Source organism: Lithobates pipiens, unplaced genomic scaffold (assembly GCF_037356315.1).
Source record: "Lithobates pipiens isolate NorthernLeopardFrog02 unplaced genomic scaffold, aLitPip1_a1.2 Scaffold_25, whole genome shotgun sequence".
Classification (NCBI taxonomy): Eukaryota; Metazoa; Chordata; class Amphibia; order Anura; family Ranidae; genus Lithobates; species Lithobates pipiens.
Window position 1 is genome coordinate 240,069,051 of NW_027507787.1, and position 26,574 is coordinate 240,095,624.

Sequence of the window (26,574 nt, forward strand, 5' to 3'; positions counted from 1 at the left end):
TCTGAAGGCAAAGCCCCACCCCCAGACCTTGGGAAACCCTCCTAGGCCACCAACAGCCTCCCCAGCACTCCATCTTCCACCCAACTCCCCTGTTACCCTGGCTGTCCCATATTTAAGGGCTGCCTCAGCCACCCTCCTAGACCCTCTGCCTGGGGATTGGCCAGATTCCCTCAAGTATGCAGCTCAGGACCGCCTGGCCTCCGCCCACTAACTTCTAGAAGCTTATCCAAGCTTCTAGACCCAGGGACAGGTACCAGAGAGACCCACACTGTAGCACCATTCACCCTGACCTCTAGTAATCTGACCTGATTACAGACTCCTACGGTTACCATGAGTCAAAACCTAAATTTGCCTGCAATAATCTAGTAGCACACTAGAGGGTGCTACATAAGCAGATTGAATTGCAGCTTGAGGTCACTTGAATTTCTCAATCTTCGAAAAAGACACAAATTTTAACCACTTGCCAACCGCCCCCCCGTCATTATACTTCAGCTGTTTTAAAGGGGAAAATCGTTGTTATGGCAGCAGATAGCTGCCATAACCCCAGTATCTTCTTCAACAGCGGTCAGTCGGCTTTCAGATAAGTCTCGGAGGCGGATTTGCCAAAAGATCACTTTTCCCGGGGGCGGGAGAGGCCCCCCCCCCTCCCTCCCCCTGCTTACCGGAGTCGTCGGTAGCAGCAGAGACGATCGGTCCTCTTCCCTCACAGGCTGGATGCCAAGTAAGGGAAAGATGTCCTCCCCGCTCGGCTCCATTCCATTGGATGGCGGAAGTGAAATGAAACATCACTTCCGCCCAATGGTCTTAAAGAGGACATTTTTTATTTTTTATTTTTGGAAAAAAATAAAAAAATATATATATATATAGATTATAATTTATATATATATATATATATATATATATATATATATATATATATATATATATATATATATAATATTAGATGGATATATAAATATATATATATATATATATATATATATATATTAGATGGATATGTATATATATATATATATATATATATATATATATATATATATATATATGATTATCATTTCTATATATATATATATATATATATATATGTGTGTGTAAATATGAGATCTAAGGTCTTTTTGACCCCCAAATCTCATAGTGAAGAAAGGATATTTACAATAGAAATAAAAGTGATCCAAAATAGCTTATTAAAAAAGGACAGTGTAAAAAAAAAAAAAAAGTATAATAAGAAAAAAAATTTTTAGCGCCCCATCCCGCTGAGCTTGCGCGCAGAAGCGAACGCATATGTAAGTAGTGCACGCATATGAAAACGGTGTTCAAACCACACATGTGAGGTATCGCCGCGATCGTTAGAGCGAGAGCAATAATTCTAGCCCTGGAACTCCTCTGTAACTCAAAACTGGTAACCTGTCGAAATGTTTAAACGTCGCCTGTGGAGATTTTTAACGGTAAAAGTTTGGCGCCATTCCACGAGCGGGCACAATTTTCAAGCGTGACATGTTGGGTATCAATTTACTCGGCGTAACATCATCTCTTTCACAATATCTGAAAAAAAAAAATTGGGCTACCTTTTAATGTTGTCTTGTTTTTTTTATTTAAAAAAAGTGTATTTTTTTTCCCCCAAAAAAATTGCGCTTGTAAGATTTCTGCGCAAATACGGTGTGACATTAAGTATAGCAACAACCGCCATTTTATTCTCTAGGGTGTCTGAAAATAAAATATATAATGTTGTAATTTTCTTGCAAAAAAAAAGATTTTAAACACAAAAATCTCAAGTGGTTAAACAGTTAAATACACAGATTTACCAAAGTAAATGAGAAGTCTAATTCGGTGATCTCCGGTAATAGCCGCGTATTGTTCTTCACATTAAGACGTACCGCTCGGTGCTTCTCTAATGAGTATTTAAATCTCTTTCAAGGTTCATGGATTCACCCAGGAGCAGAGCGTGGCTTTGCTGGAGGAATATGAATCTGTGGCTGCTGTCATGGAAGCTCCAATTTCTGCCAAAGGTAATTTTCTCAATTTGTAACGTCAGTTTTATTTTCTGGTTTGCGGGGGGGGGGGGGAGGGGGAGGTGTGTCATGTGACCGGCGCTCAGTAACTCTCTCTTCTTTCCGGTGACCGGCGGCGCAGTGTTGCAGGAAAATGTGAACCTGGAGGATTCGGCAGAAGAGGAGCTGCTCTTCTTAAATGACTTGTGAGTATGAGCGCACGTCTGCCGCCCCGAGGAATTGTATAAAACCGCTTTCCGATGACGGCGGATCGTAAAAACGCCTTCCCGGGACGCGTCACTTATGCAGATTTGGCTTTCTTCTTCATCTTAAACTCAAGCGTGCGTGTCCGGGTTCTCTGCTCAGTGCTGGGACTGCGGAGGAATATTACTGCAGACGGTTTTTTTTATTGGTCATTATGGGTCCTACAAAACTGCTACCATCCGGCAAGATGGGATCTCCAACGGAACGTTTATATCTCTGCGCTTCTGGTTAAAAATAATTATATGGTCAGCAGCTAAGCACCCTTCTGTGGTCCCAACACTGGAAATGTGTATGAGAAGTGCAGCACTCTACCTTTAAGAAATATACACTCACCGAGCCAACTTTATTAGGTCCACCTTGCTAGTCCCGGGTTGGACCCCCTTTTTTAGGTCCAGTTACTAGTCCCGTGTTGGACCCCCTTTATTAGGTCCACCTTGCTAGTCCCAGGTTGGACCCCCTTTATTAGGTCCACCTTGCTAGTCCCAGGTTGGACCCCCTTTTTAGGTCCAGTTGCTAGTCCCGGGTTGGAACCCCCTTTATTAGGTCCACTTGCTAGTCCCAGGTTGGACCCCCTTTTTTAGGTCCATTTGCTAGTCCCGGGTTGGAACCCCCTTTATTAGGTGCACCTTGCTAGTCCCAGGTTGGACCCCCTTTTTTAGGTCCAGTTGCTAGTCCCATGTTGGACCCCCTTTATTAGGTCCACCTTGCTTGTCCCGGATTAGACCCCCTTTATTAGGTCCACCTTGCTAGACCCGGGTTGGACCCCCTTTATTAGGTCCACCTTGCTAGTCCCAGGTTGGACCCCCTTTTTTAGGTCCAGTTGCTAGTCCCACTTTGCTAGTCCCGGGTTAGACCCTCTTTATTAGGTCCACCTTGCTAGTCCCGGGTTGGACCCCCTTTATTAGGTCCACCTTGCTAGTCCCAGGTTGGACCCCCTTTTTTAGGTCCAGTTGCTAGTCCCGGGTTGGAACCCCCTTTATTAGGTCCACTTGCTAGTCCCAGGTTGGACCCCCTTTTTTAGGTCCATTTGCTAGTCCCGGGTTGGAACCCCCTTTATTAGGTGCACCTTGCTAGTCCCAGGTTGGACCCCCTTTTTTAGGTCCAGTTGCTAGTCCCATGTTGGACCCCCTTTATTAGGTCCACCTTGCTTGTCCCGGGTTAGACCCCCTTTATTAGGTCCACCTTGCTAGTCCCTGGTTGGAACACCCTTTATTAGGTCTACCTTGCTAGTCCCGGGTTGGAACCCCCTTTTATTAGGTCCACTTTGCTAGTCCCGGGTTGGACCCCCTTTATTAGGTCCACCTTGCTAGTCCTGGGTTGGACCCCCTTTATTAGGTCCACCTTGCTAGTCCCAGGTTGGAACCCCCTTTATTAGGTCCACCTTGTTAGTCGCGGGTTGGACCCCCTTTTGCGTTCATTCTTGGTGGCATAGATACAAAGGTGTTGGAAACGTTCATCAGAGATTTTGCTCCATAGTGACATGATAGCATCACGCAGTTGCTGCAAATTTGTCGGCTGCACATCCATGATGCCGATCTTCCACCACATCCCAAAGGTGCTCTATTGGATGAGATGTGGTGAGTGTGGAGGCCATTGGAGGACAGTGACCTCATTGTCCAGTGGTGAGATGATCAGAGCTTTGTGACATGGTGCATTATCCTGCTGGAAGGAGCCATCAGAAGATGGGGACACTGTAGTCATAAAGGGATGGACATGGTCAGTAACAATACTCAGGTAGGCCGTGGGGTTTAAACCATGCTCAATTGGTACTAAGGGGCCCAAAGTGTGCCAAGAAAATATCCCCCACATAATTTCACCCCCACCAACAGCCTGAACCGGTGATAGCCCATCCCCCACACCATTACATGTCCACCACCAGCCTGAACCAGTGATACAAGGCAGGATGGATCTGAAGCGTGGCGAGCGAGGCTGTGCCCGAAGCGTGGCGAGCGAAGCGTGGCCGTGCCTGAAGCGTGGCGAGCGTGGCCGTGCCTAAAGTGTGGCGAGCGTGGCGTGCCTGAAGCGTGGCGAGCGAGGCTGTGCCCGAAGCGTGGCGAGCGAAGCGAGGCCGTGCCCGAAGCGTGGCGAGCGAAGCGAGGCCGTGCCCGAAGCGTGACGAGCGAAGCGAGGCCGTGCCCGAAGCGTGGCGAGCGAAGGGAGGCCGTGCCTGAAGCGAGCCCGCGAGGGGCCCTGTGCTGCAACATATATGGGGGCATCGCGCACTCCAGCAGGTAGCAAAATATGAAGGATAGCCGAATGTGACGTGACATTGGCGTGGCCGGCCATAGAGGTGAGCAGAGACTAGATCGTCTCTAATCACCTCTATGATCTGGAAGGACCAGAGCAAACATCCTGAGCTCACTCCTAGGGCAGAAGTAAACACATTTTATTTTTATTTTTTAAAGCAAAAGATCAAAAATTATTATTTTTTTAATCTTTTGCTCAAAGGGTAGAGGAGAGATTTGGGGTCTAATAAACCCCAGATCCCTCCATAAAGAGGACCTGTCATCCCTTATTTCTATGACATGGGATGTTTACATTACTTGTAATAGGAATAAAAGGGATCAAACAAAACTAATGGGAAAAAATGTAAAATGCCCCCATCCCTCTGTGCTTGTGCGCAGAAGTGAACGCATACGTAAGTCACACACGCATATGTAAACGTCGTTTGCACCACACATGTGAGGTATCGCCGTGAACATTAGAGCGAGAGCAATAATTCTAGCACAAGACATTTTCTATAACTCTAAACAGGTAACCTGTGAAGGCGTTTAAAGTGCTGCCTATGGTGATGTTTATGTACCGTAGTTTGTCGCCTTTCCATGAGCGTGTGCAATTTAAAAGAGTGACATGTTAGGTATCTATTTTCTCAGCGTAACATCATCTTTAATACTATACAAAAAGATGGGGTATATATTGTGTTTTTTTTTTGTTTTTGTTTTTTTATTAGTTTAAATGTTTAATTTTTTTTTCTTTTTATTGTATTTATAAAACCGCTGTGCACATACCATGTGACATAAAAAAAAATTACAACGATCGCCATTTTTTTCCCTTGAGTCTCTGCTAAAAAGAAAACTCTCTGTCTGTGTGTGTGTGTGTATATGTGTGTATATATATATATATATATATACATACAGTATCTCACAAAAGTAAGTACACCCCTCACATGTTTGTAAATCTTTTCTTCTCTCTTTTCATGTGACAACACTGAAGAAATGACACTTGTCTACAATGTAAAGTAGTGAGTGTACAGCTTGTATAACAGTGTCAATTTGCCGTCCCCTCAAAATGACTCAACACACAGCCATTAATGTCTGTTGAGTTATTTTGAGGGGACAGGAAATTTACACTGTTATACACTCACTACTTTACATTGTAGACAAGTGTCATTTCTTCAGTGTTGTCACACGAAAAGATAAAAGAAAAGATTTACACAAATGTGAGTGCGGTTTGTACTCACTTTTGTGAGATACAGTGTATATGTATGTGTATATGTGTGTGTGTGTGTGTGTGTATATGTGTGTGTGTATGTGTATATATAATATACACCGGTGTGTGTGTGTATATACCGGTGTATATATGTGTGTGTATGTATGTATATATATATATATATATATATATATATATATATATATATATAATGTGTGTGTGTATATATATATATATATATATATATATATATATGTTTGTTAATAGTATGTGTGTGTGTGTGTATATATATATATATACACACAGTAGCATTTTAGGGAGTTTTAAGTAATCTTCTAGCAAAAATATACTGATTTAACCTTGTAAACAAAAAGTGCCAGGAAAGGGGCCCTGGATATATAGAATCTATGTGTCTCCTGAAGCTCATGTCCTCCTAATGTTCGGATGTCATTGGGAAGATGTATGATGGAGAGATGTACTATTAATTCCTGTGTCATTTCTCTATTTCACAGATCTCAGAGCTGCTCTTTGTGGGTGGGAAATATCACCGACCAGATCACAGAAAAGCTACTGAGAGATGCATTTAAGTGGTGAGCAGATGGTCCCGTTCTTGTCTCAGTTGTGTAATACTTGGGTTCTTCCGTCACGAAGCTGAAGGCTCCTCCCATGTACATAAGTATAACAGACTCCTCCCATGTACATAAGTATAACAGACTCCTCCCATGTACATAAGTATCACAGACTCCTCCCATGTACATAAGTATCACAGACTCCTCCCATGTACATAAGTATAACAGACTCCTCCCATGTACATAAGTATCACAGACTCCTCCCATGTACATAAGTATCACAGGCTCCTCCCATGTACATAAGTATCACAGACTCCTCCCATGTACATAAGTATAACAGACTCCTCCCATGTACATAAGTATCACAGGCTCCTCCCATGTACATAAGTATCCCAGGCTCCTCCCATGTACATAAGTATCCCAGGCTCCTCCCATGTACATAAGTATCACAGGCTCCTCCCATGTACATAAGTATCCCAGGCTCCTCCCATGTACATAAGTATCCCAGGCTCCTCCCATGTACATAAGTATCCCAGGCTCCTCCCATGTACATAAGTATCCCAGGCTCCTCCCATGTACATAAGTATCCCAGGCTCCTCCCATGTACATAAGTATCCCAGGCTCCTCCCATGTACATAAGTATCCCAGGCTCCTCCCATGTACATAAGTATCCCAGGCTCCTCCCATGTACATAAGTATCCCAGGCTCCTCCCATGTACATAGGTATCACAGGCTCCTCCCATGTACATATTTATCACCGGCTCCTCCCATGACACTCAGAATTGAGCTCAGGTGCCTCCTGTTTCCACTGATCATCCTTGAGAAGTTTCTACAACCTGATTGGAGGTCACCTGTGGTAGATTCAGGTGATTGGACATGATTTGGAAAGGCACACACCTCTCTATAGAAGGTCCCACAGGTAACAGTGCATGTCAGAGCACAATCCAAGCCATGAAGTCCAAGGAATTGTCTGTAGACCTCCGACAAAGGATTGTATGGAGGGACAGATCGGGGGAAGGGTACAGAAAACTGTCTACAGCACTGAAGGTCCCAATGAGCTCAGTGGCCTCCATCATCTGTAAATGGAAGACCTTTGGAACCACCAGGACTCTTCCTGGAGTAGGCCGCCCCGCCAAACTGAGCGATCGGGGGAGAAGGGCCTTAGTCAGGGAGGTGACCAAGAACCTGATGGTCCCTCTGACAGAGCTCCAACGTTTCTCTGTGGAGAGAGGAGAACCTTCCAGAAGAACAACCATCTCCAAAGCACTCCACCGATCAGGTCTGTATGGTAGAGTGGCCAGATGGAAGCCACTCCTCAGTAAAAGGCACATGACAGCCCACCTGGAGTTTGCCAAAAGGCACCTGAAGGACTCCCCGACCATGAGAAACAAAATTCTCTGGTCTGATGAAACAAAGATTGAACTATTTGGCCTGAATGGCAAGTGTCATGTCTGGAGGAAACCAGGCACCGCTCATCACCTGGCCTATGCCATCCCTACTGTGAAGCATGGTGGCGGCATCATGGTGTGGGGATGTTTTTCAGTGGCAGGAGTTGGGAGACTAGTCAGGATTGAGGGAAAGTTGAATGCAGCCATGTGCAAGGACATCCTCAATGAAAACCTGCTTTGGACCTCAGACTGGGGTTGAAGGTTCATCTTCCAACAGGCCAACGACCCTAAACACACAACCAAGATAACATAGGAGTGGCTACGGGACATCTCTGTGAATGTCCTTGAGTGGCCCGGCCAGAGCCCGGACTTGAACCCGATTGAGAGGTCCTACAAAGAAGAATGGGAGAAACTGCCAAAGATAGGTGTGCCGAGCTTGTAGCATCATACTCAACAAGACCTGAGGCTGTAATTGGTGCCAAAGGAGCTTCACAAAAGTATTGACACAAACATACACCCCATAGGTAGATCTTGATGGACTGGTGTCTCCGCCTCACCGACCGTGTAACTTCTATACATGGGATTTGATTTTCTTTTTTAATAAATTTGCAAAGATTTCAAACAAACGTTTACATTTTGGGGTATTGTTTGTAGAATGTTGGAGAAAATAATACATTTAAGCGCTTGCCGTCCGTCCACCGTCAAATGACGACGGGGCGGTGCGGCTCTCGTTCTGGTTGGACGTCACATGACGGCTCCCCAGGGCGGCCGCTCTCTCGCATGCCCCTGGGGACGCGCAGCTTCTCGCCCAGATATCGCCCGTCTGCGCACACACACGCACTCATCGCTCTTTGTGTTTTCTCTCTAGTTATGGAGAACTGCACAGCATCCGACTGCTTGCTGAACGCTTCTGTGCTTTTGTGAATTATAAGTGTCCTGTCGCTACAGCCAAAGCCCTGGAGGGACTGCAGGTAAGTGAGACCAACCCCTTCCAATAGATGTAGGGAGGCGGGGCAGTGACATCATGCTCTGCGCCTCATCCAATCAGAGAATCAACCTATTGTCTTCACAATGCACCAGGGTGCTCGGAAGCTAGTGAAGATCGGTGTAGAAATGGTATAGTAGTGGTGTAATAGCAGTCTAGCAGTGGTTTAGAAGTGGTTTAGTAGCAGTTGAATAGCGATGTAGTAGTGGTGTAGTAGCAGTCTAATAGTGGTATAGTAGTGGTATAATAGCAGTCTAATAGTGGTGTAATAGTGGAAGCAGTCTCATAGTTTAGTAGTGGTATAGTAGCAGTCTTAATAGTGGTGTAGTAGGGGTGTAGCAGCAGTCGAATAGCAATGTAGTAGTGGTATAGTAGCAGTCTAATCATGGCATAGTAATGATGTGGTAGCAGTCTGATAGTAGTGGTGTAGTAGCAGTCTAATAGCGGTGTAGTAGTGGTAGCAGTCTAATAGTGGTGTAGTAGTAGTATAGTAGCAGTCTTAATAGTGGTATAGTAGCAGTCGAATAGCGATGTAGTAGTGTTATAGTAGCAGTCTAATAGTGGTATAGTAGTGGTGTGGTAGCAGTCTAATAGTGGTATAGTAGCAGTCTAATAGTGGTATAGTAGGCGTATAGTAGTGGTATAGTAGCAGTCTAATAGTGGTGTAGTAGTGGTAGCAGTCTGGGGGACGGCAGTTTGGGGGATGGCAGTTGGGAAGATGGTAGTCTGGAAGGGAGATGGCAGTCTGGGAGACGGCAGTCTGGGGGGGATGGCAGTCTGGGAGGGAGACGGCAGTCTGGGGGGGGGGATGGCAGTCTGGGAGGGAGACGGCAGTCTGGGGGGGGGATGGCAGTCTGGGGGGGGGTGTCAGTCGGGAGAGTGGCAGTCTGGGGGGGTGTCTGTCTGCGGGATGGCAGTCTGAGGGGGGGTGGCAGCCTGGGGGGGTGGCCGTCTGGGGGATGGCAAGCTGGGAGGGGGATGGCAGGCTGGGGGGGTGGCCGTCTGCGGGGGGAACGCAGTCTGGGGGGGGTGGCCGTCTGGGGGATGGCAGGCTGGGGAGGTGGCCATCTGCGGGATGGCAGTCTGGGGGGGTGGCTGTCTGGGGGATGGCACGCTGGGAGGGGGATGGCAGGCTGGGGGGGGGGGGGGGTGGCCGTCTGCAGGATGGCAGTCTGGGGGGGGGGGGGGTGGCTGTCTGGGGGATGGCAGGCTGGGAGGGGGATGGCAGGCTGGGGGGGGAGGTGGCCGTCTGCGGGATGGCAGTCTGGGGGGGTGGCTGTCTGGGGGATGGCAGGCTGGGGGGGGGTGGCCGTCTGCGGGATGGCAGTCTGGGGGGGTGGCTGTCTGGGGGATGGCAGGCTGGGGGGGGGTGGCTGTCTGGGGGATGGCAGTCTGGGGGGGTGGCTGTCTGGGGGATGGCAGGCTGGGGGGGGTGGCCGTCTGCGGGATGGCAGTCTGGGGGGGTGGCTGTCTGGGGGATGGCAGGCTGGGGGGGGGTGGCTGTCTGGGGGATGGCAGGCTGGGGGGGGGTGGCTGTCTGGGGGATGGCAGTTGGGAAAAGGGCAGTACGGGATGACAAGTTGTTCTTCTACCAACAGGGTAAAGAAATTGAGAACACGAGATTAGTGATCCGGTACCCAGACAAGCCTTACCGACCCTCCACCGTGACCACGTCTGATGCACAGACCAAGCCAGCTGCAATAAAGTGAGTTTCCTGAATTAGATGAACATTGCGGTGAGAGCCCTCCTCAGCCCCTAACTCCTATAGTTCAGCATTTTGCTCACTCATTCCCACTACACAAGTTCCTGGAAGTCGCATGTTGTTGTCTAGAATGATGAATGGAGTGATAGGGGCTCATTCACAGCATAAAGGTGCGTCCGTGTTCCCATGTGGTTCCCACGTGTCCCCATTCATCAGGTGCAGTTTTTGAAATCGCAGCTCAACAGACCCCTTGGTACTGCAGTACCATGCGTTTTGGCAGCTGTGAGTCGTCAGCAGTCCCTCTTAACTCGCAGACGAGCCTCCTATGAGTAAGGGCCTGGTTACACTTGTCTCAAAATACATCTGAAATTACTTTAAAAATCGGTCTAGTGTGTTTTTTTTATTGACACTTTTTTCCCCCAGGTGAATGGGTAGGGGTATGATGTACCCCATACTCATTCACATAAGGTGGTGGGCAGGGATCTGGGGGCCCCCTTATTAAAGGGGGCTCCCGCATTCCGATAAGCCCCCTGCCCACAGACCCCAACAACCAACGGCCAGGGTTGTCGAGAAGAGGCCCTTGTCCTCATCAACATGGGTTCAAGGTGCTTTGGGGTGGGGGGGCAGCATAGCACCCCCCTGCCCCAAACCACCCACCCCCCCCATGTTGTGGTATGGTTCGGGGGGGGGGGCTAGCTCGTCCCCACCCCCTTTCCTGAACGCCGGGCTGCGTGCTCGGCTAAGGGTCTAGTGTCTAGTATGGATTTGGGGGGGGCACACCTTTTTTTTTTTCAGCGTCGGGGTTCCCCTTAAAATCCATATCAGACTGAAGGGCCTGGTATGCTCCTGGAGGGGGAACCCATGCCAAGTTTTTTTATTTCAAATTTGGCCTGGAGTTCCCCCTCAAGATCGGCAGAGCACAAGTCACATGCCAAAGTCGGATCAGGCAAGACAGCGATCCGACTTTGATCCGACTCCAATGATATTCAATGGGCTGAAGTAGGATCAAAGTCGGACCAGTAGTGTAGGGAGCATTTTCAAAGTTGGACCAGTTAAGACGGCTCCCATTGATCTTCACACGTCATGTGACATGAGCTCCCAATGTCGGAGCGTTTGTCGCACCAGTGTAAACCCGGCCTGAGACCCCCCCCCCCCGATGTCACCTCTGCCCTACACTGCAGCCTATCAAGCACAGGTGGAGCTTGATTTGTGGAGAGCACGACTAATAGTTGTCCTGTGGACAGATTCTCCCCCCTGAGCTGTGGATCTCTGCAGCTCCTCCAGAGTTACCATGGACCTCTTGGCTGCTTCTCTGATGAATGCTCTCCTTGCCCGGCACGGTCAGTTTAGGTGGACGGCCATGTCTTGGTAGGTTTGCAGTTGTCCCATACTCTTTCCATTTTCCGATGATGGATTGATCAGAGCTCCGTGAGACGTTCAAAGCTTGGGATATGTTTTTATAACCTGAGACAAGGATATAGACTCATTTAGAGCAGCATGTTATTACCATCATCCCAAAATATACATAATATTGGAATACCTCAAGAGGGTGGGATTTTAAAGGCAATGTCATTGGAATTTATATAAAAACAATATATTTATTGATACAAAACAAACCATTTTTTTCAAAATGCATACAAAAATGATACATAAATATTTAACACAATACACCATACATTATGTACAAAAATAGAGCAACAAAGAGCAGCTTTTTTTTCCCCAACGCGTTTCGATTGACGCAAAAAAGGATCTTCTTCAGGGAAGCCACTCTCTGGAAATACAAAATATCCAATCAAAAAAAAAATTATCATTAAAAGAAAGATCAAACCAAAACATACATAATGTCCATGCTGGACTACTCACAGCACCACCTTCTGCTGTTTTGGTTTGATCTTTCTTCTATTGATAATTTTTTTTGATTGGATATATTTTTGTATTTCCAGAGAGTGGCTTCCCTGAAGAAGATACATTTTTTTTTGCGTCAATCGAAACGCGTTAGTAAAAAGCCGCTCTTTGTTGCTCTATTTTTGTACATAATGTATGGTGTATTGTGTTAAATATTTATGTATCATTTTTGTATGTAGTTTGTTTTGTATCAATAAAAATATTGTTTTTATATAACTTCCAATATTATGTTTTTATAACCTAACTGCGACAGACCTAGCTGGGACCGAGGCTCTTGGAGGGGACTGAATGCGAGCCTCTTGCCTTGTGATTATGGGCCCTGGCATTTGGGGGTACAGTGCTGTTTGTGAGCTGTATGCCTGGGGACCCCTGAGATGGTGTTGCTTGGATTCAGGTCCGTGCCCCCCCCCCCCTCCCCTCCCCAAGACACACAGACTCTGGATATGTAAATGCCATGTTAGCAATAGACTAAATCACACTATTGGGACACAAACTCTTAAATGCTAATATCGTCACCTCCAGCCATCCTGACTGTCTTGTATAATGTAAATGAGTCTAGTCTGGCTTGACACAGATTCTAAAGAGTATTTCACCTATTGTTGTTTTGTTGTTTGTGCTAATTAACCTGCAATTGAAATGTTAGTGAGCTAGGAGCCGAAAAGTCGTATCCCTCAGCCAACTAGTCTGAGTGTTGATTTAGATAATTAGCTCATGCTAATTAGGTTAGGTTTCAGTCACCCCGCTGTATATATTTTGTGTGAGATCTCAAATAAAGGTCATTCCTGATGTCCTCTAAGCCCCTGTACACACGGTCGGAGATTTCCACAACCAAATCCGTCGGATTTTGCCCGTCGGATTTTGTCCGAAACTGTTGCATACACACGGTCGGACAAAGTTGGCGAAAAAATCCGATCTTTCAGAACGTGATGACGTAATTTCGTTACGACGGGGACTACATTCAGGCTAGTAGCCAATAGCTTTGATGTAGGAATTTGATCTGAGCATGCGTGGCACTTGGTCCGATCAAAATTCTCTACACATGATCGGAGTATGTCCGATCGGCCCAGTTGGTCGGGAAATATTTCCAACATGTTGGAAAATTGGGTCCGACGGATATTCCGACGGAATCAGTCCGATGCAGACCACACACAGTCGTATTATCCGACGACACGGTCCGATAGGACACATTCCGACGGTCTCTCCAACCGTGTGTACAAGGGCTAAGACTGGTGTCATCTAGTTCTTGGGGGTTCCTATAGCCAGATCCATTGGACTTGTGTTCCAGGACTTAGGAAGCGGTATATAGACAGACGCACTCAATCGGAGTGTGGGATCGGTTCCGTCGCGCTATCCCTGCTTTATACTTCTCCACAACGTTATCCCTGACCTGTCCGCTGTGTTCCTTGGCCTTCATGATGCTGTTTGCCCACTAAGGTTCTCCAACAAACCTCCTGAGGGCTTCACGGAGCAGCTGTATTCATACTTAATTATTAAATGACACACAGGTGGGCTCTGTTTACCAATTCTGGCTTCTGAAGGCAATTGGGTCTACTAGATTTTAGTTAGGGCCGGTTCACACAGGGGGCGACACGACTTGCCTCGCCGCGACCTGACAAGTCGCCCCCGTTCTGTACAATGGAACCGTTCTAAGAGGAGCGACTCGAGTCGCTCCGACTCAGAAAAAAGGTTCCTGTACTACTTTTGGGCGACCTCGGGGCGACTTGCATTGACTTCTATACAAAAGTCATTTGCAAGTCGCCGCTGAGGTCGCGGCAGGTCGCGGCGAGGCAAGTCGCGTCGCCTCGCATCGCCTGCAGTGTGAACCGGCCCTTAGGGGTATCAGAGTCAAGGGGGCTGAATGCAAATGTCCTCCCCCCCCCCCTCCCTGCTTTATATATTTATTTGTAAAAAAAAAATTGAAAACAATTTAGCATTTTCCTGCCACTTTGCGTTGGTCTATCACATAAAATCCCAATAAAATACATTTACGTTTTTGTTTTGTTTTTGTAACAAAATGTGGAAAATTTCAAGGGGTATGAATACTTTTTCAAGGCTCAGTATTCACTCGCTGTCCCCGATCTCCGTGTATCTTTGAACAAATTCCCTCTTCTGTGTTATTCGTCATTAGACCTTGAGAGGCTATATTTGGACGCGGCCCATGGCAGTCTGGCCTTTTGATTGATTGGTAATCGTCTATTTCCTGCTCGTGTTAATGATCGTCCCGGAGGTGCCAACGCTTCCTCGCCATAATGTTTGTATAAGATGCAGAAAGTGTCCTCTGAATGAAGTCTGAGCTCCGTCCGCTCCGCTGACCTCCCGCTTGTGTCCCGCGTCTGACAGCCGATGACTCTCCATTCCCTAATCCCAAGATTGGTTCTAATGGTCCTCAGCAGTCCCGCGATACCGGGGGGCAGACCCCAAATATCCGTATTTAATAGTCCTCCAACTACGCTGACCCGAATTTCTCGTCTGTAAAATAAAGTAAAGGAAACTCTAGAGAGCCGAATTCCTCATCTCTATATTACAAATGATACATCTGCTTTAACCTGCTTCCCGTCCACCACACAATTACTGCATATACTATATTTCCTAAAAGTATTGGGACGCCTACCTTTGCACGCATGCAAGCAAGGTCCATAAAGACATGGATGAGCGAGTTTGGGCTGGAGGAACTTGACTGGTCCTGACCTCAACCCGATAGGACACACTTGGGAGACTGCGAGCCAGGCCTTCTCATCCAACATCAGTGGCTGACCTCACAAATGCGCTTCTGGAAGAATGGTCAAACGTTCCCCATAGACACATCTCCTAAACCTTGTGGACGGCCTTCCCAGAAGAGTTGAAGCCGTTATAGGTGCAAAGGGCGGAGCCAACTCAATATCCGGCCCGCGGGCCGCGATTGGTCTGGTTTTGAACGGCCCGCCTGGTTGTTTTAAACACATATATCTTTTGTGGCCCCCGGCGATCTCCCAGCGCCGGGGCCACAAAAGATATATAGTCCGGCTGCCTCGGAGGGAGGAGACGGGACGAGTGCTGTGCACACAGGAGGAGAATTTCCTGTTTACACGGCAGCTGTAATAGGAAGTCCCGTCTCTGCCATTGGATGACTGTACTGTCCATCAAAGGAGGCGGGACTTTCTCTTAAAGAAGCCGTTGTGTAAACAGGAGATTCTCCTGTAAGATGTCTTTGGCGCTCGTCCTGCCCTCCATGGCTGCACTGATGGTAATGGTAGCTGCATTCCTGGCAATGGTGAGTGAATTCCTAGCAATGGTGGGTGAAATTCCTGGCAATGGTGGGTGAAGACTGGGATGCCATTAAAGATCATGTGCGTGTGAAGGCAGGCGTCCCAATACTTTTGGTAATAAAGTGTGTGTCTAATGCCGCGTACACACGATCAAACAATCCGGCCGACTCAAGTCCGCCAGACAATCCGCCCGTGTGTGGGCTCTGGTGGACTTTTTTTTTACCCAAAAGTCCGGCGGACTTAGAAAGTAGTTTTGCATAAAAATTTGTCAATACGGCCCTGTGTGTGTGCTAGTCCGCCGTACTTTTGAAATGAACGGACTTTTTCGCGCACGGAGAAAAGTCCGTTCATTTTGAGCGCGGCTCCAGGTAGCCGGGGCCAGCGAAGGAAGTCGATAGAAGACCGGGCCACCGCTTGTGAAAGAGCTAGAAGAAGGCGCGGAGGCCCGGCAAGAAGAACCGAAGAGGGGGACAAGATCCCCCCCAAAGTCGGAAGAAGAAGGCGGCGGCGACGAAGAAGAAAGCCGGGCTCCTCCGCTAGTAAAAGAGCTAGCAGAAGATAGAGGAGGAGTCCGACGAGAAGAAGTGGGGTGGGGGGGCCGGTATCCAGGGGCCCCCTTATTAAAGGGGTCTCCCAGATTCCGATAAGCCCCCCGCCCGCAAACCCCGACAACCAACGGCCAGGGTTGTCGGGAAGAGGCCCTTGTCCTCATCAACATGGGGACAAGGTGCTCTGAGGTGGGGGGGCTGCGCCCCCCCCCCTTCCCCAAAGCACCCCCCCATGTTGAGGGTGCGCGGCCTGGTACGGCTCAGGAAGGGGGGGGGCGCTCGCTCGTCCTCATCCCCTTTCCTGACCGGCCGGGTTGCGTGCTCGGATAAGGGTCTGATATGGACCTGGGGGGGGGGGGGGCCCTACGCCGTTTTTTTCGACGTAGGGCTTCCCCTTTAACTCCATACCAGGTGACGGGGCCAGCGACGTGTCAATCTCGCCGCCGAAGGCCGCGACATTGACTTCCTTCGCTAGTCCCGGCTGCCTGGAGCCGCGTTCAAAATGAACGGGCTTTCCTCCGTGTGCGGGCAAGTCCGTTCATTTCAAAAGTCCGGCGGACTATACGGCGAAAAGTCCCGTGTGTGGGCAGGTCCGCTCGTTCAGACAGTCCGGCGGTTTGTCCGCCAGACTAAGTTTGCCGGATTGTCTGATCGCGTGTACGCGGCATAATAGACCCCAGATCTCTCCATAAAGAGGACCTGTCATGGCTCATGCTATTCACAAATGAAAGAAACTTTTATATATATACATGTCTCAAGAATATGGAGGAGATTCCAGGAGGCAGAACATTACTCTAGGAGAGCTGGGCAGGGCTGTAGAAGGTCCTTAACCCATCAGTAGGACGGGTATCTCCTTGTGCCAGGAGGAACAGGGTGAACACTACCAGAGCCCTACAAAATGACCTCCAGCAGGCCACTGGTGTGAATTTCTCCGACCAAACAACCAGAACCAGACTTCATGAGGGTGGCCTGAGGGCCCAAGGTCCTCTAGTGGGCCCTGTGCTCACCGCCCGGCACCGTGGAGCTCGATTGGCATTTGCCGTTGAACACCAGAATTGGCAGGTCCACCACTGGCTCCATGTGTTTTCCACAGATGAGAGCAGGTTCACCCCCATGCACATGTGACCGACGTGAAAGGGTCTGGAGAAGCCGTGGAGAACTTTATGCTGCCTGTAACAACATCGTTCAGCATGACCGGTTTGGTGGTGGGTCAGTGATGGTCTAGGGAGCCATATCTATGGAGGAACACACAGACTTCTACAGGCTAGACAATGGCACCCTGATTGACATTAGTCCAAATCCTTGGACCCATTGTCAGACCCTACACTGGTGCAGTGGGCCCTGGGTTCCTCCTCGTGCACAACCATGTCTGGCCTCAGGTGGGGAGAGTATGGAGCCAGTTCTTGGAGGATAAAGGAATGGATACCGTTGAATGGCCCCCAGGCTCGCCTGACCTAAATCCAATAGAACATCTCTGGGATATTATGTTTCCGTCCATCCGGCGCCACCAGGTGGTACCTCAATTTTTTCAGGAGATCAGTGATGCCCTGGTCCAGATCTGGAAGGAAATACCCCAGGACGCCTTTGTCTCATTAGGAGCATGCCCCAACATTGTCAGGCATGCATACAAGCACGTGGGGGCCACACAGACTACTGAGGACCATTCTGAGTTCCTGCAATGAAATTTCAGCAAAATGCAAGAGCCTGCTGCATCGTTTTTTCACCTTGGTTTTCGGGGTGTCTTTGAATTCAGCCCTCTGTAGGGTGATAATTTTCATTTCCAACAAATAATGTGCCATCCTTTCCTTCCTAACAGATTACCCAGTCCATTCCAGTATAGATCCCAACACCTTACCCAGTCCATACCAGTATATATCCCAACACCTTACCCAGTCCATACCAGTATAGATCTTAGAACATTACCCAGTCCATACCAGTATAGATCCCAACACCTTACCCAGTCCATTCCAGTATAGATCCCAACACCTTACCCAGTCCATACCAGTATAGATCCCAACAGCTTACCCAGTCCATACCAGTATAGATCCCAACACCTTACCCAGTCCATACCAGTATAGATCCTAACGCATTAACTAGTCCATACCAGTATAGATCCTAACACATTACCCAGTCCATACCAGTATAGACCCTAACACATTACCCAGTCCATACCAGTATAGATCCTAACACATTACCCAGTCCATACCAGTATAGATCCTAACACATTACCCAGTCCATACCAGTATAGATCTGAACACATTATCCAGTCCATACCAGTATAGATCTGAGAACATTACCCAGTCCATACCAGTATAGATCCTAACACATTACCCAGTCCATACCAGTATAGATCCTAACACATTACCCAGTCCATACCAGTATAGATCCTAACACATTACCCAGTCCATACCAGTATAGATCCTAACACCTTACCCAGTCCATACCATTGTAGATCCTAACACCTTACCCAGTCCATACCAGTATAGATCTTAGAACATTACCCAGTCCATACCAGTATAGATCCTAACGCATTACCCAGTCCATACCATTGTAGATCCTAACGCATTAACCAGTCCATACCAGTATAGATCCTAACACATTACCCAGTCCATACCAGTATAGATCCTAACACATTACCCAGTCCATACCAGTATAGATCCTAACACATTACCCAGTCCATACCAGTATAGATCCTAACGCATTAACCAGTCCATACCAGTATAGATCCTAACACATTACCCAGTCCATACCAGTATAGATCCTAACACATTACCCAGTCCATACCAGTATAGATCCTAACACATTACCCAGTCCATACCAGTATAGATCCTAACACCTTACCCAGTCCATACCATTGTAGATCCTAACACCTTACCCAGTCCATACCAGTATAGATCTTAGAACATTACCCAGTCCATACCAGTATAGATCCTAACGCATTACCCAGTCCATACCATTGTAGATCCTAACGCATTAACCAGTCCATACCAGTATAGATCCTAACACATTACCCAGTCCATACCAGTATAGATCCTAACACATTACCCAGTCCATACCAGTATAGACCCTAACACATTACCCAGTCCATACCAGTGTAGATCCTAACACATTACCCAGTCCATACCAGTATAGATCCTAACACATTACCCAGTCCATACCAGTAATGTACATCCGCACACATATGTAAACTGTGATGTCATCACTCATGTGAGGTATTGTTGTTAACAATAAAGTGAAAGTAATAATTCTTGCACCAATCCTTCTGTGCAACTCTAAACTCTATCGCCTGTGGATAATTATCATTTCAAGGACTGCAATTTGTTGCCATTCCACGGGTGTGCGCAATTTTAAAGCGTGACGTTTGGTATCTTTTTATTCATCGTTACATTATCTTTTATATTTTGCCAAGAAATTGATTGGGCATTATATTGTGTTTGGGTGTATTAAAGTATATTTTTTTCCTTCATGTGCATTTCATAAACTGATTCCTGGTTTCTGGCCTAGGCCAAAAGGAAGTCATACATCCCTGGAGTCTCTACGGGAGGAGGGGCTTTCTCGGCTAAGCACACGCCCCTGTCTGCATGCCTGAGCTAAGGGCAGATGGATTCCAGGAAGTAAATGCTATGAATTATCTGCCCTTACTCAAGATGGCCACGGCTAGAAATGGAGTTGCCACCTTTCCTTCAAGCCAAACCCAAAGACTTTTGCGGCCTGAGACATGTTTGGGTGTTTTGGGAGTAGTAATTAGACATGTGCAATTCGTTTCGTTCCGAATTCGTTTTAATTAAAGTGGTTGTAAACCCTTACAAACCACTTTGACCTACAGGTAAGCCTAGATTAAGGCTTACCTGTAGGTCCAAGAAATATCTCCTAAACCTACACGGTTTATGAGATATTTACTAAAAGACAGTCACAGCTGTCTACAGCGCATGCACCGTAGACAGCGGCACGCAGGCGCACTATTGCCGTTAGCGGCATGCCACTGCTAACGGCGATATGCCGTTAGTGGCGGCTCCCGCGGGAGTGACGTCAGCGCTGTGAGTGGCCGGAGCAGCGTTACCCAGAAGGAAGATAGACGCTTCGGACTACAGGGGAAAGCGGTGACACCGCTGGCTCCTGTGTCAGGTAAGTGACACATAATGGGCGATGCGATGCATAGTAGTCCATTATGCTTTACCTTTGCAGGGAGACAAAGATCAGGGTTTACTTCCTCTTTAACCAATTTCTGCAAATTCGGAAATTCGGAAATATCCGAATTAACGAAAACCCGTTTAACAATTTTCTTTTCCGAATATTCCTAAATTAGAATATTCAAAAATGTGTAAGTTCGAAAAAATCCAAAAATTCGTAATTTCGAAATCCGCAGATTCGAAAATCCGAAAATAGGACACAAAAATTCAAAAGAATAAAAATGCGAAAATAGGAAAGGAAAATCAGAAAATCTGAAATAATAAGTAACTAATAATAACTTAACTATTACTATCCAGTAAATTATAAGTATTGGAATTTCCTTTCAAATTTGGCTGTTAGGGAACATAAGGAATACGAATTTATCCGAAGTTACGAATTTTCCCAAATAAATGCCACATTATTATTATTATTATTATTATTATTATTATTAATGTTTAATATAGCGCCAACAGTTTACGCAGCGCTTTACAATGTATGGGGGGGGGGGGGGGGACAACACAATTACAATACAATACAAAAGGTACAGGAGGGCCCGGCTCGTAGAGCTTACATTCTAAAGGGAGGGGGTGGTGGTACAAAAGGTAATAGCTGCAGAGAATGATTTGATGGGGGGGGTGGCTCGGAACAATTAGGTGGGTGTGGGATCGGCTTCCCTGAATAAATACGTTTTCAGGGAACTCTTAAAGGTGGACTGGGTAGGGGCTGAGCGGACAGATTGGGGCAGGGAGTTCCAGAGGATGGGAGAGGCTCTGGGGAAGTCCTGAAGGTGAGCATGAGAGGAGGTAACAAGGGAGCTAGAGAGCAGTAGGTCCTCAGAGGAGCGGAGGGGACGATTTGGGCGATATCTGCAGATGAGGTTGGTGATGTAGATGGGGGCGATGTTGTGGATGGCTTTGTATGTTATGGTTAGCATTTTGAATTTTACACGTTGGGGGAGGGGAAGCCAGAGAAGGGATTGGCAGAGAGGGGCGGCAGTCACGGAACGATTAGTGAGGTGTATTAGTCTAGCAGCAGCATTCATAATAGACTGAAGGGGGGAGGAGCCTGTTTAAGGGTCAGCCATTGAGGAGAGAGTTGCAGTAGTCAAGGCGGGAAATAATCGCGGAGTGAACGAGTTGCTTTGTGGTGTCATTAGTCAGGAAGGGTCGAAACGAATCTAAACGACATGGAACATCTAAACGAATGGAACGTAACTAATTAATGATAAATAACAACAATAATAAAAACGTTTTATTATTATTATTTATTAATTCGTTCCGTTCCATCTGTTTAGATGCGAGATTCATTATTTAAGATAATTCGTAACTTCGAATAAACTCGCTTTCTTTACATTAAATTTGAAAGGAAATTCCAGTACCTATCATTTAATAGTTATTATTAGTTTTCTAGTTAATTATTTGGAATTTCCGAATTTTTGGATTTCCGAATTTTTCAAATTTTCAGGTTTCGGATTTTTCTAATTTTCGAATTTACGAAATTTTGAATTTTCGGATTTACGAATTTTCGATCTAAACGACATGGAACATCTAAATGAATGGAACGTAACTAATTAATAATAAATAACAACAATAATAAAAACTTTTTATTATTATTATTTATTAATTCGTTCTGTTCCATCTGTTTAGATGCGACATTCGTTATTTCAGATAATTCGTAACTTCGATTAAACTTGCATTCGTTACATTCACTCACCAACAGCCAAATTTGATTGGAAATTCCAGTACGTATAATTTAATAATTATTATTAGTTTGCTAGTTAATTATTTGGAATTTCCGAATTTTTGGATTTCCGAATTTGCGAATTTCCAAATTTTTCTAATTTTCAGGTTTCGGATTTTTCGAATTTACGAAATTTGGAATTTTCGGATTTACGAATTTTCGATCTAAACGACATGGAACATCTAAACGAATGGAACGTAACTAATTATTAATAAATAACAACAATAATAAAAACTTTTTATTATTATTATTTATTAATTCGTTCCGTTCCGTCTGTTTAGATGCGACATCCGTTATTTCAGATAATTCGTAACTTCGAATAAACTCGCTTTCGTTACATTCACCAACAGCCAAATTTGAGAGGAAATTCCAGTACCTATAATTTAATAGTTATTATTAGTTTGCTAGTTAATTATTTGGAATTTCCGAATTTTTGGATTTCCGAATTTGCGAATTTCCAAATTTTTCTAATTTCCAGGTTTTTCGGATTTTCGAATTTACGAAATTTTTGAATTTTCGGATTTACGAATTTTCGATCAGAACAAATGACCCGAAAAACAAAAAACTAATGAAATGAAAAAACAAACACATTTTTCGGCAGTGCACATGTCTAGTAGTAATGCTAAGGGGGTGTTTTCAGAGTGATTTCTCAGCAACATAAAGCATGGAGACATGGGGGGGGGGGGGGGGGGGGATGGAGGAGTTTGCTTTGAATAACAAAAGTGAATGATATAGCGTTTTCAGTTTGTGGTGCTCGGATCCAGTTGAATTCTGCTTATAAACGGTAGTTGCTCTTTGTTTACAATGCATTAAAAACATTTTTTTAAATCCTGATACCACCAGAGATGTAATCCACGATCCTGGTATTGGGGGTTTTCTCATCCAATTAAAGGAGAGGGGTCCCTATTAAATGCCTTAAATATAGGAATCATGAAGGTGAATAGGAAATCACTATTCCAGTGTAACAAAAGGTGTTTTCTACCTTTCAGTGCAAAGAAGAAAGTCCCATACAAGACCAATGAATGTTTCTACTGGAGGGCCAATGGTTGCACTTATGGAGACAAATGTCGATATCGGCACATCCCGGAGAATAGAGGCGCAGACAAGAAGCCGGGGAAATGCTGATCAGTAAGAGAAGTGCAGCTTCTAATTAGGAACTCCAATTAAAGAGTATTGAATCGGCATCAGAAATGTTTTTGGCGCACTTTTTGTGTTACAGACTCCGATGGCACCATTGTTCTTCTGTGAAGGGACTGTAGGCCAAGCCTCAGTGTGGTCATCTTGTTCTCTAGATGTGTTCGGTGTGCCATAGATTAATAAAAAGCCATGGAGGGAGGAGCTTACATTGCACTTTATTGCGGACCACACTGTGGATATCTACAATCTGCCAGCCGTGCTAGCCTTGCCATACTTCAGTACAGCTGACATTTCCTGGTCTAGGAATACCAAGCAAGACCTAAGCTGAGGCCATCAAAAATTGTGTTTGGTTCCATGTCCCACAGCTTGAAGATCAGGACAGGTTCCGTGTCCCACAGCTTGAGGATCAGGACAGGTTCCATGTCCCACAGCTTGAGGATCAGGACAGGTTCCGTGTCCCACAGCTTGAAGATCTGGTCTGGTTCCGTGTCCCACAGCTTGAAGATCTGGTCTGGTTCCGTGTCCCACAGCTTGAAGATCAGGGCAGGTTCTATGTCCCTCAGCTCGAAGATCAGGATAGGTTCCATGTCCTTCAACTTCAGGATCAGGATAGGTTCCGTGTACCACAGCTTGAAGATCAGGCAGGGCCACTTCCGTGTCCCACAGCTTGAGGATCAGGACAGGTTCTGTGTCCCAGAGCTTGCAGATCAGGTCTGATTCTATGTCCTACAGCTTTTAGATCAGGGCAAGTTTCATATGCCACAGCTTGAAGTTAAGGTCTGGTTCTATGTTCATCAGCTTGAAGATCAAGCCAAGTTCCATTTCTCACAGCTTGAAGATCAAGCCAGGTTCCATGTCCCACAGCTTGAAGATCTGGGAAGGTTCCCTGTCCCACAGCTTAAAGATCAGGGCAGGTTCCATGTCCCACAGCCCTGATGATCGGGGTAGGTTCCATGTCCCACAGCTTGAAGATCTGGGCAGGTTCCCTGTCGCACAGCTTAAAGATTGGCACAGATTCCGTGTCCCACAGCCTACAGATCAGGCCTGATTCCATGTCCCTCAGCTTGCAGTGGACAATTGCTTGTGGTGTGCTGCAGGAATACAAGTGCAACGTTTTAGCCAACTGCTCTGCTTCTTAGATGTCCCAGCTAGCAGATATCCATGTGAAGTGTCACCAACGAGGACCAAAAATATCAGATGTGTGATTGTTCACCTCTGCCTGGTCAGACGTTTGCGGTGGCCTGTTCGATGTGCCTTTTTTTTATACCGTTTTTTAACACTTGGAATATTCAAGATGTATTATAGAAGAAGTGTTTATGCTGCTTTGCTACTTTTTATTATTTATGGTTCCAAAGTTCACAGATTTCCTAATTTTTTTCCTTTCTTTTTTGATCATTCAGAGAAAATATTTTTCAGATTTTTGGTTTGTAAACTGATATGTATATGAATGTTGATTTTAGTAAGAAATTAACCCTTTAAACCCCATGCCATAGACACTGTACAAGGTCAACTACGGTCATGTAAGTTTTTTTCATTTGTCCTGGAGGTGTACATAGGAATGCAGGGGAGGGGTTCCTCCCAATGAGAGGGTATGGAGGAATGCAGGGGAGGGGGTTCCTCCCAAAGAGAGGGTATGGATGAATGCAAGGAGGGGGTTCCTCCCAAAAAGAGGTGTATAGCGGAATGGGGGGGTCCCACCAAAAACTGCATCTTGCCATCACCGTAGCAAAAACTTTTTAAATAAAGGAGTATTATTGTGACATTCATCAGCTGCTTGGAAATGCTTTACCGATGTTCCTTCTGATGAGCGTTTACAGCCAGGATCTCCGCAGCGGAAGGCAGACCCCAGGAGTCAGCCCGTGTGCCAAAGATCTTTTTTAATTGGTTGACACTGGATTTTTTTTGAGGGCTACAAGTCTGTAAGCCCTTCCACCTTCTCGCATTCCCAGCTCAGACTTAGAGGCCGCTGAAACCTCAAGTAACAGGAATCACAAGGCATGTAGAAGGCATCTAAAAATGTCTCGAATCACAAGAGAAGTGGGCACTCAGAGTGACATGCAACAATGGTTATGCTTTAAAAAAAAAAAAAAAAAAAAAACATGTATAACAGCCGTAAAATATCCAACGTGTTTCAGTCATCAGGCCTTAGTCACGGCCGAAACGCGTTGGGTATTTTATGGCTGTTATATGTGTTTTTGCAATAAAGGATAGCCATTGTTGGATGCCATTCTGTGTACCGACTTCTCTTGTGATTCCAGAAATTTTTAGATGCCTTCGCGGGTCCTGCACACCTTTTGCCTGCCATAATTTCCCAATACTTTTCCGGACCCAGGGAGCCCCCGGTGCCACGTACAGCCCATTATACAAGTGAATGGCTATACGTGGCGGTGCTCTTCTATGCTTGCTTGCGTTGGCCTTTTACATGCGCATCTGACTTGTTTTCCAAATGCACATGTGCAGGTAAAACAACAATGCATACAAGAGCATGGATACATACCGCTATTCACTTGTGCGGCAGATTGTACGCGGCGGGTGTGGCTCTTTGGGTGTGGGAAAGTGCGAAAGGAATTGCGATGGGAATATAAAATTCCTATTAAAGCTCCATGTGCATGAGCCCTGAAAGCCTCATATCGGAGTTGATTTACTAAAACTGGAGAGTGCAAAATCTGGTGCAGCTCTGCATAGAAACCAATCGGCTTCTACGTTTTATTGTCAAAGCTTAACTGCAAAAGCTGAAGTTAGAAGCTGATTGGTTACTATTTACAGGAAATACCACGCTATATAACATTCACAACTTGTAGTCCTTATTGACGTCAAAAACAAAGTGCAAAGTACATGTAACCACATATTGGAAATATAAAAAAAAAAAAAGAGTAAACGTTGGTGTATGTTACACCTAAAGACGAGATTTTCACAACCAAACAGTAAACAAGCATCGGTATTAATCTCGACACGTTTCGTAAAGCAATGTTTAATTAATGAGATCATGAGATCCAAATATATCTGTAGAGAGACCATGTCAGTAAAGATGCAACAAATATATACATCACAAGAGGGGTAAAACCGCGCTGAGACCCAAAAAAAGGATTTTTCTTACTGGTCAAATAAGAAAAAAAATTGTTAAACGAATAAATATAAAATCAATATAAAAAACAAATACAAGTAATAATAATTGAAAGAATTGACAAATAAATGTTCAAATAATATAAGGCTGCTGCTCCACTGTGGGATACACACACATAAAATAGGTAAAAAGAGCTGCGCCAAAAAACCATATATAAAAAAGAAGAAGAAAAAAAAATGACACCAATAAAAAAAACAAATAAATGAACCAATTGAAAACGGCACGTATGACGAAACGCGTATGGGAGGGCACGCTGTGACATCACCGACGTGTTACGAGAGCAGGACGGGCTCTCGTTTTGCCGGCCGGCTTGCATTTTATGTGCGATCATTCTTGGTTTTATGTAAGTGTATTTCTATTATAATTAAACGAGTACCAAA

General features: G+C 45.8%; 1 protein-coding gene across 2 annotated transcripts in view; it reads left to right on the forward strand.

Annotated features, from left to right (window-relative positions):
- Window positions 1-26,574, forward strand: part of TTC31 (tetratricopeptide repeat domain 31) — a 229,677-nt gene that overhangs the window by 148,107 nt on the left and 54,996 nt on the right. The window contains exons 11-16 of one of the 2 annotated variants that reach the window (XM_077455710.1): window positions 1,916-2,006; window positions 2,131-2,194; window positions 6,194-6,271; window positions 8,507-8,609; window positions 10,222-10,328; window positions 22,923-24,830. In XM_077455710.1, coding sequence (XP_077311836.1) covers window positions 1,916-2,006; window positions 2,131-2,194; window positions 6,194-6,271; window positions 8,507-8,609; window positions 10,222-10,328; window positions 22,923-23,058 — 579 coding nt within the window. In that variant the 3' untranslated portion in view covers window positions 23,059-24,830. Of the gene's footprint in view, window positions 1-1,915; window positions 2,007-2,130; window positions 2,195-6,193; window positions 6,272-8,506; window positions 8,610-10,221; window positions 10,329-22,922; window positions 24,831-26,574 lie in introns of those variants that run through there. The other variant, XM_077455711.1, reaches the window with a different exon arrangement.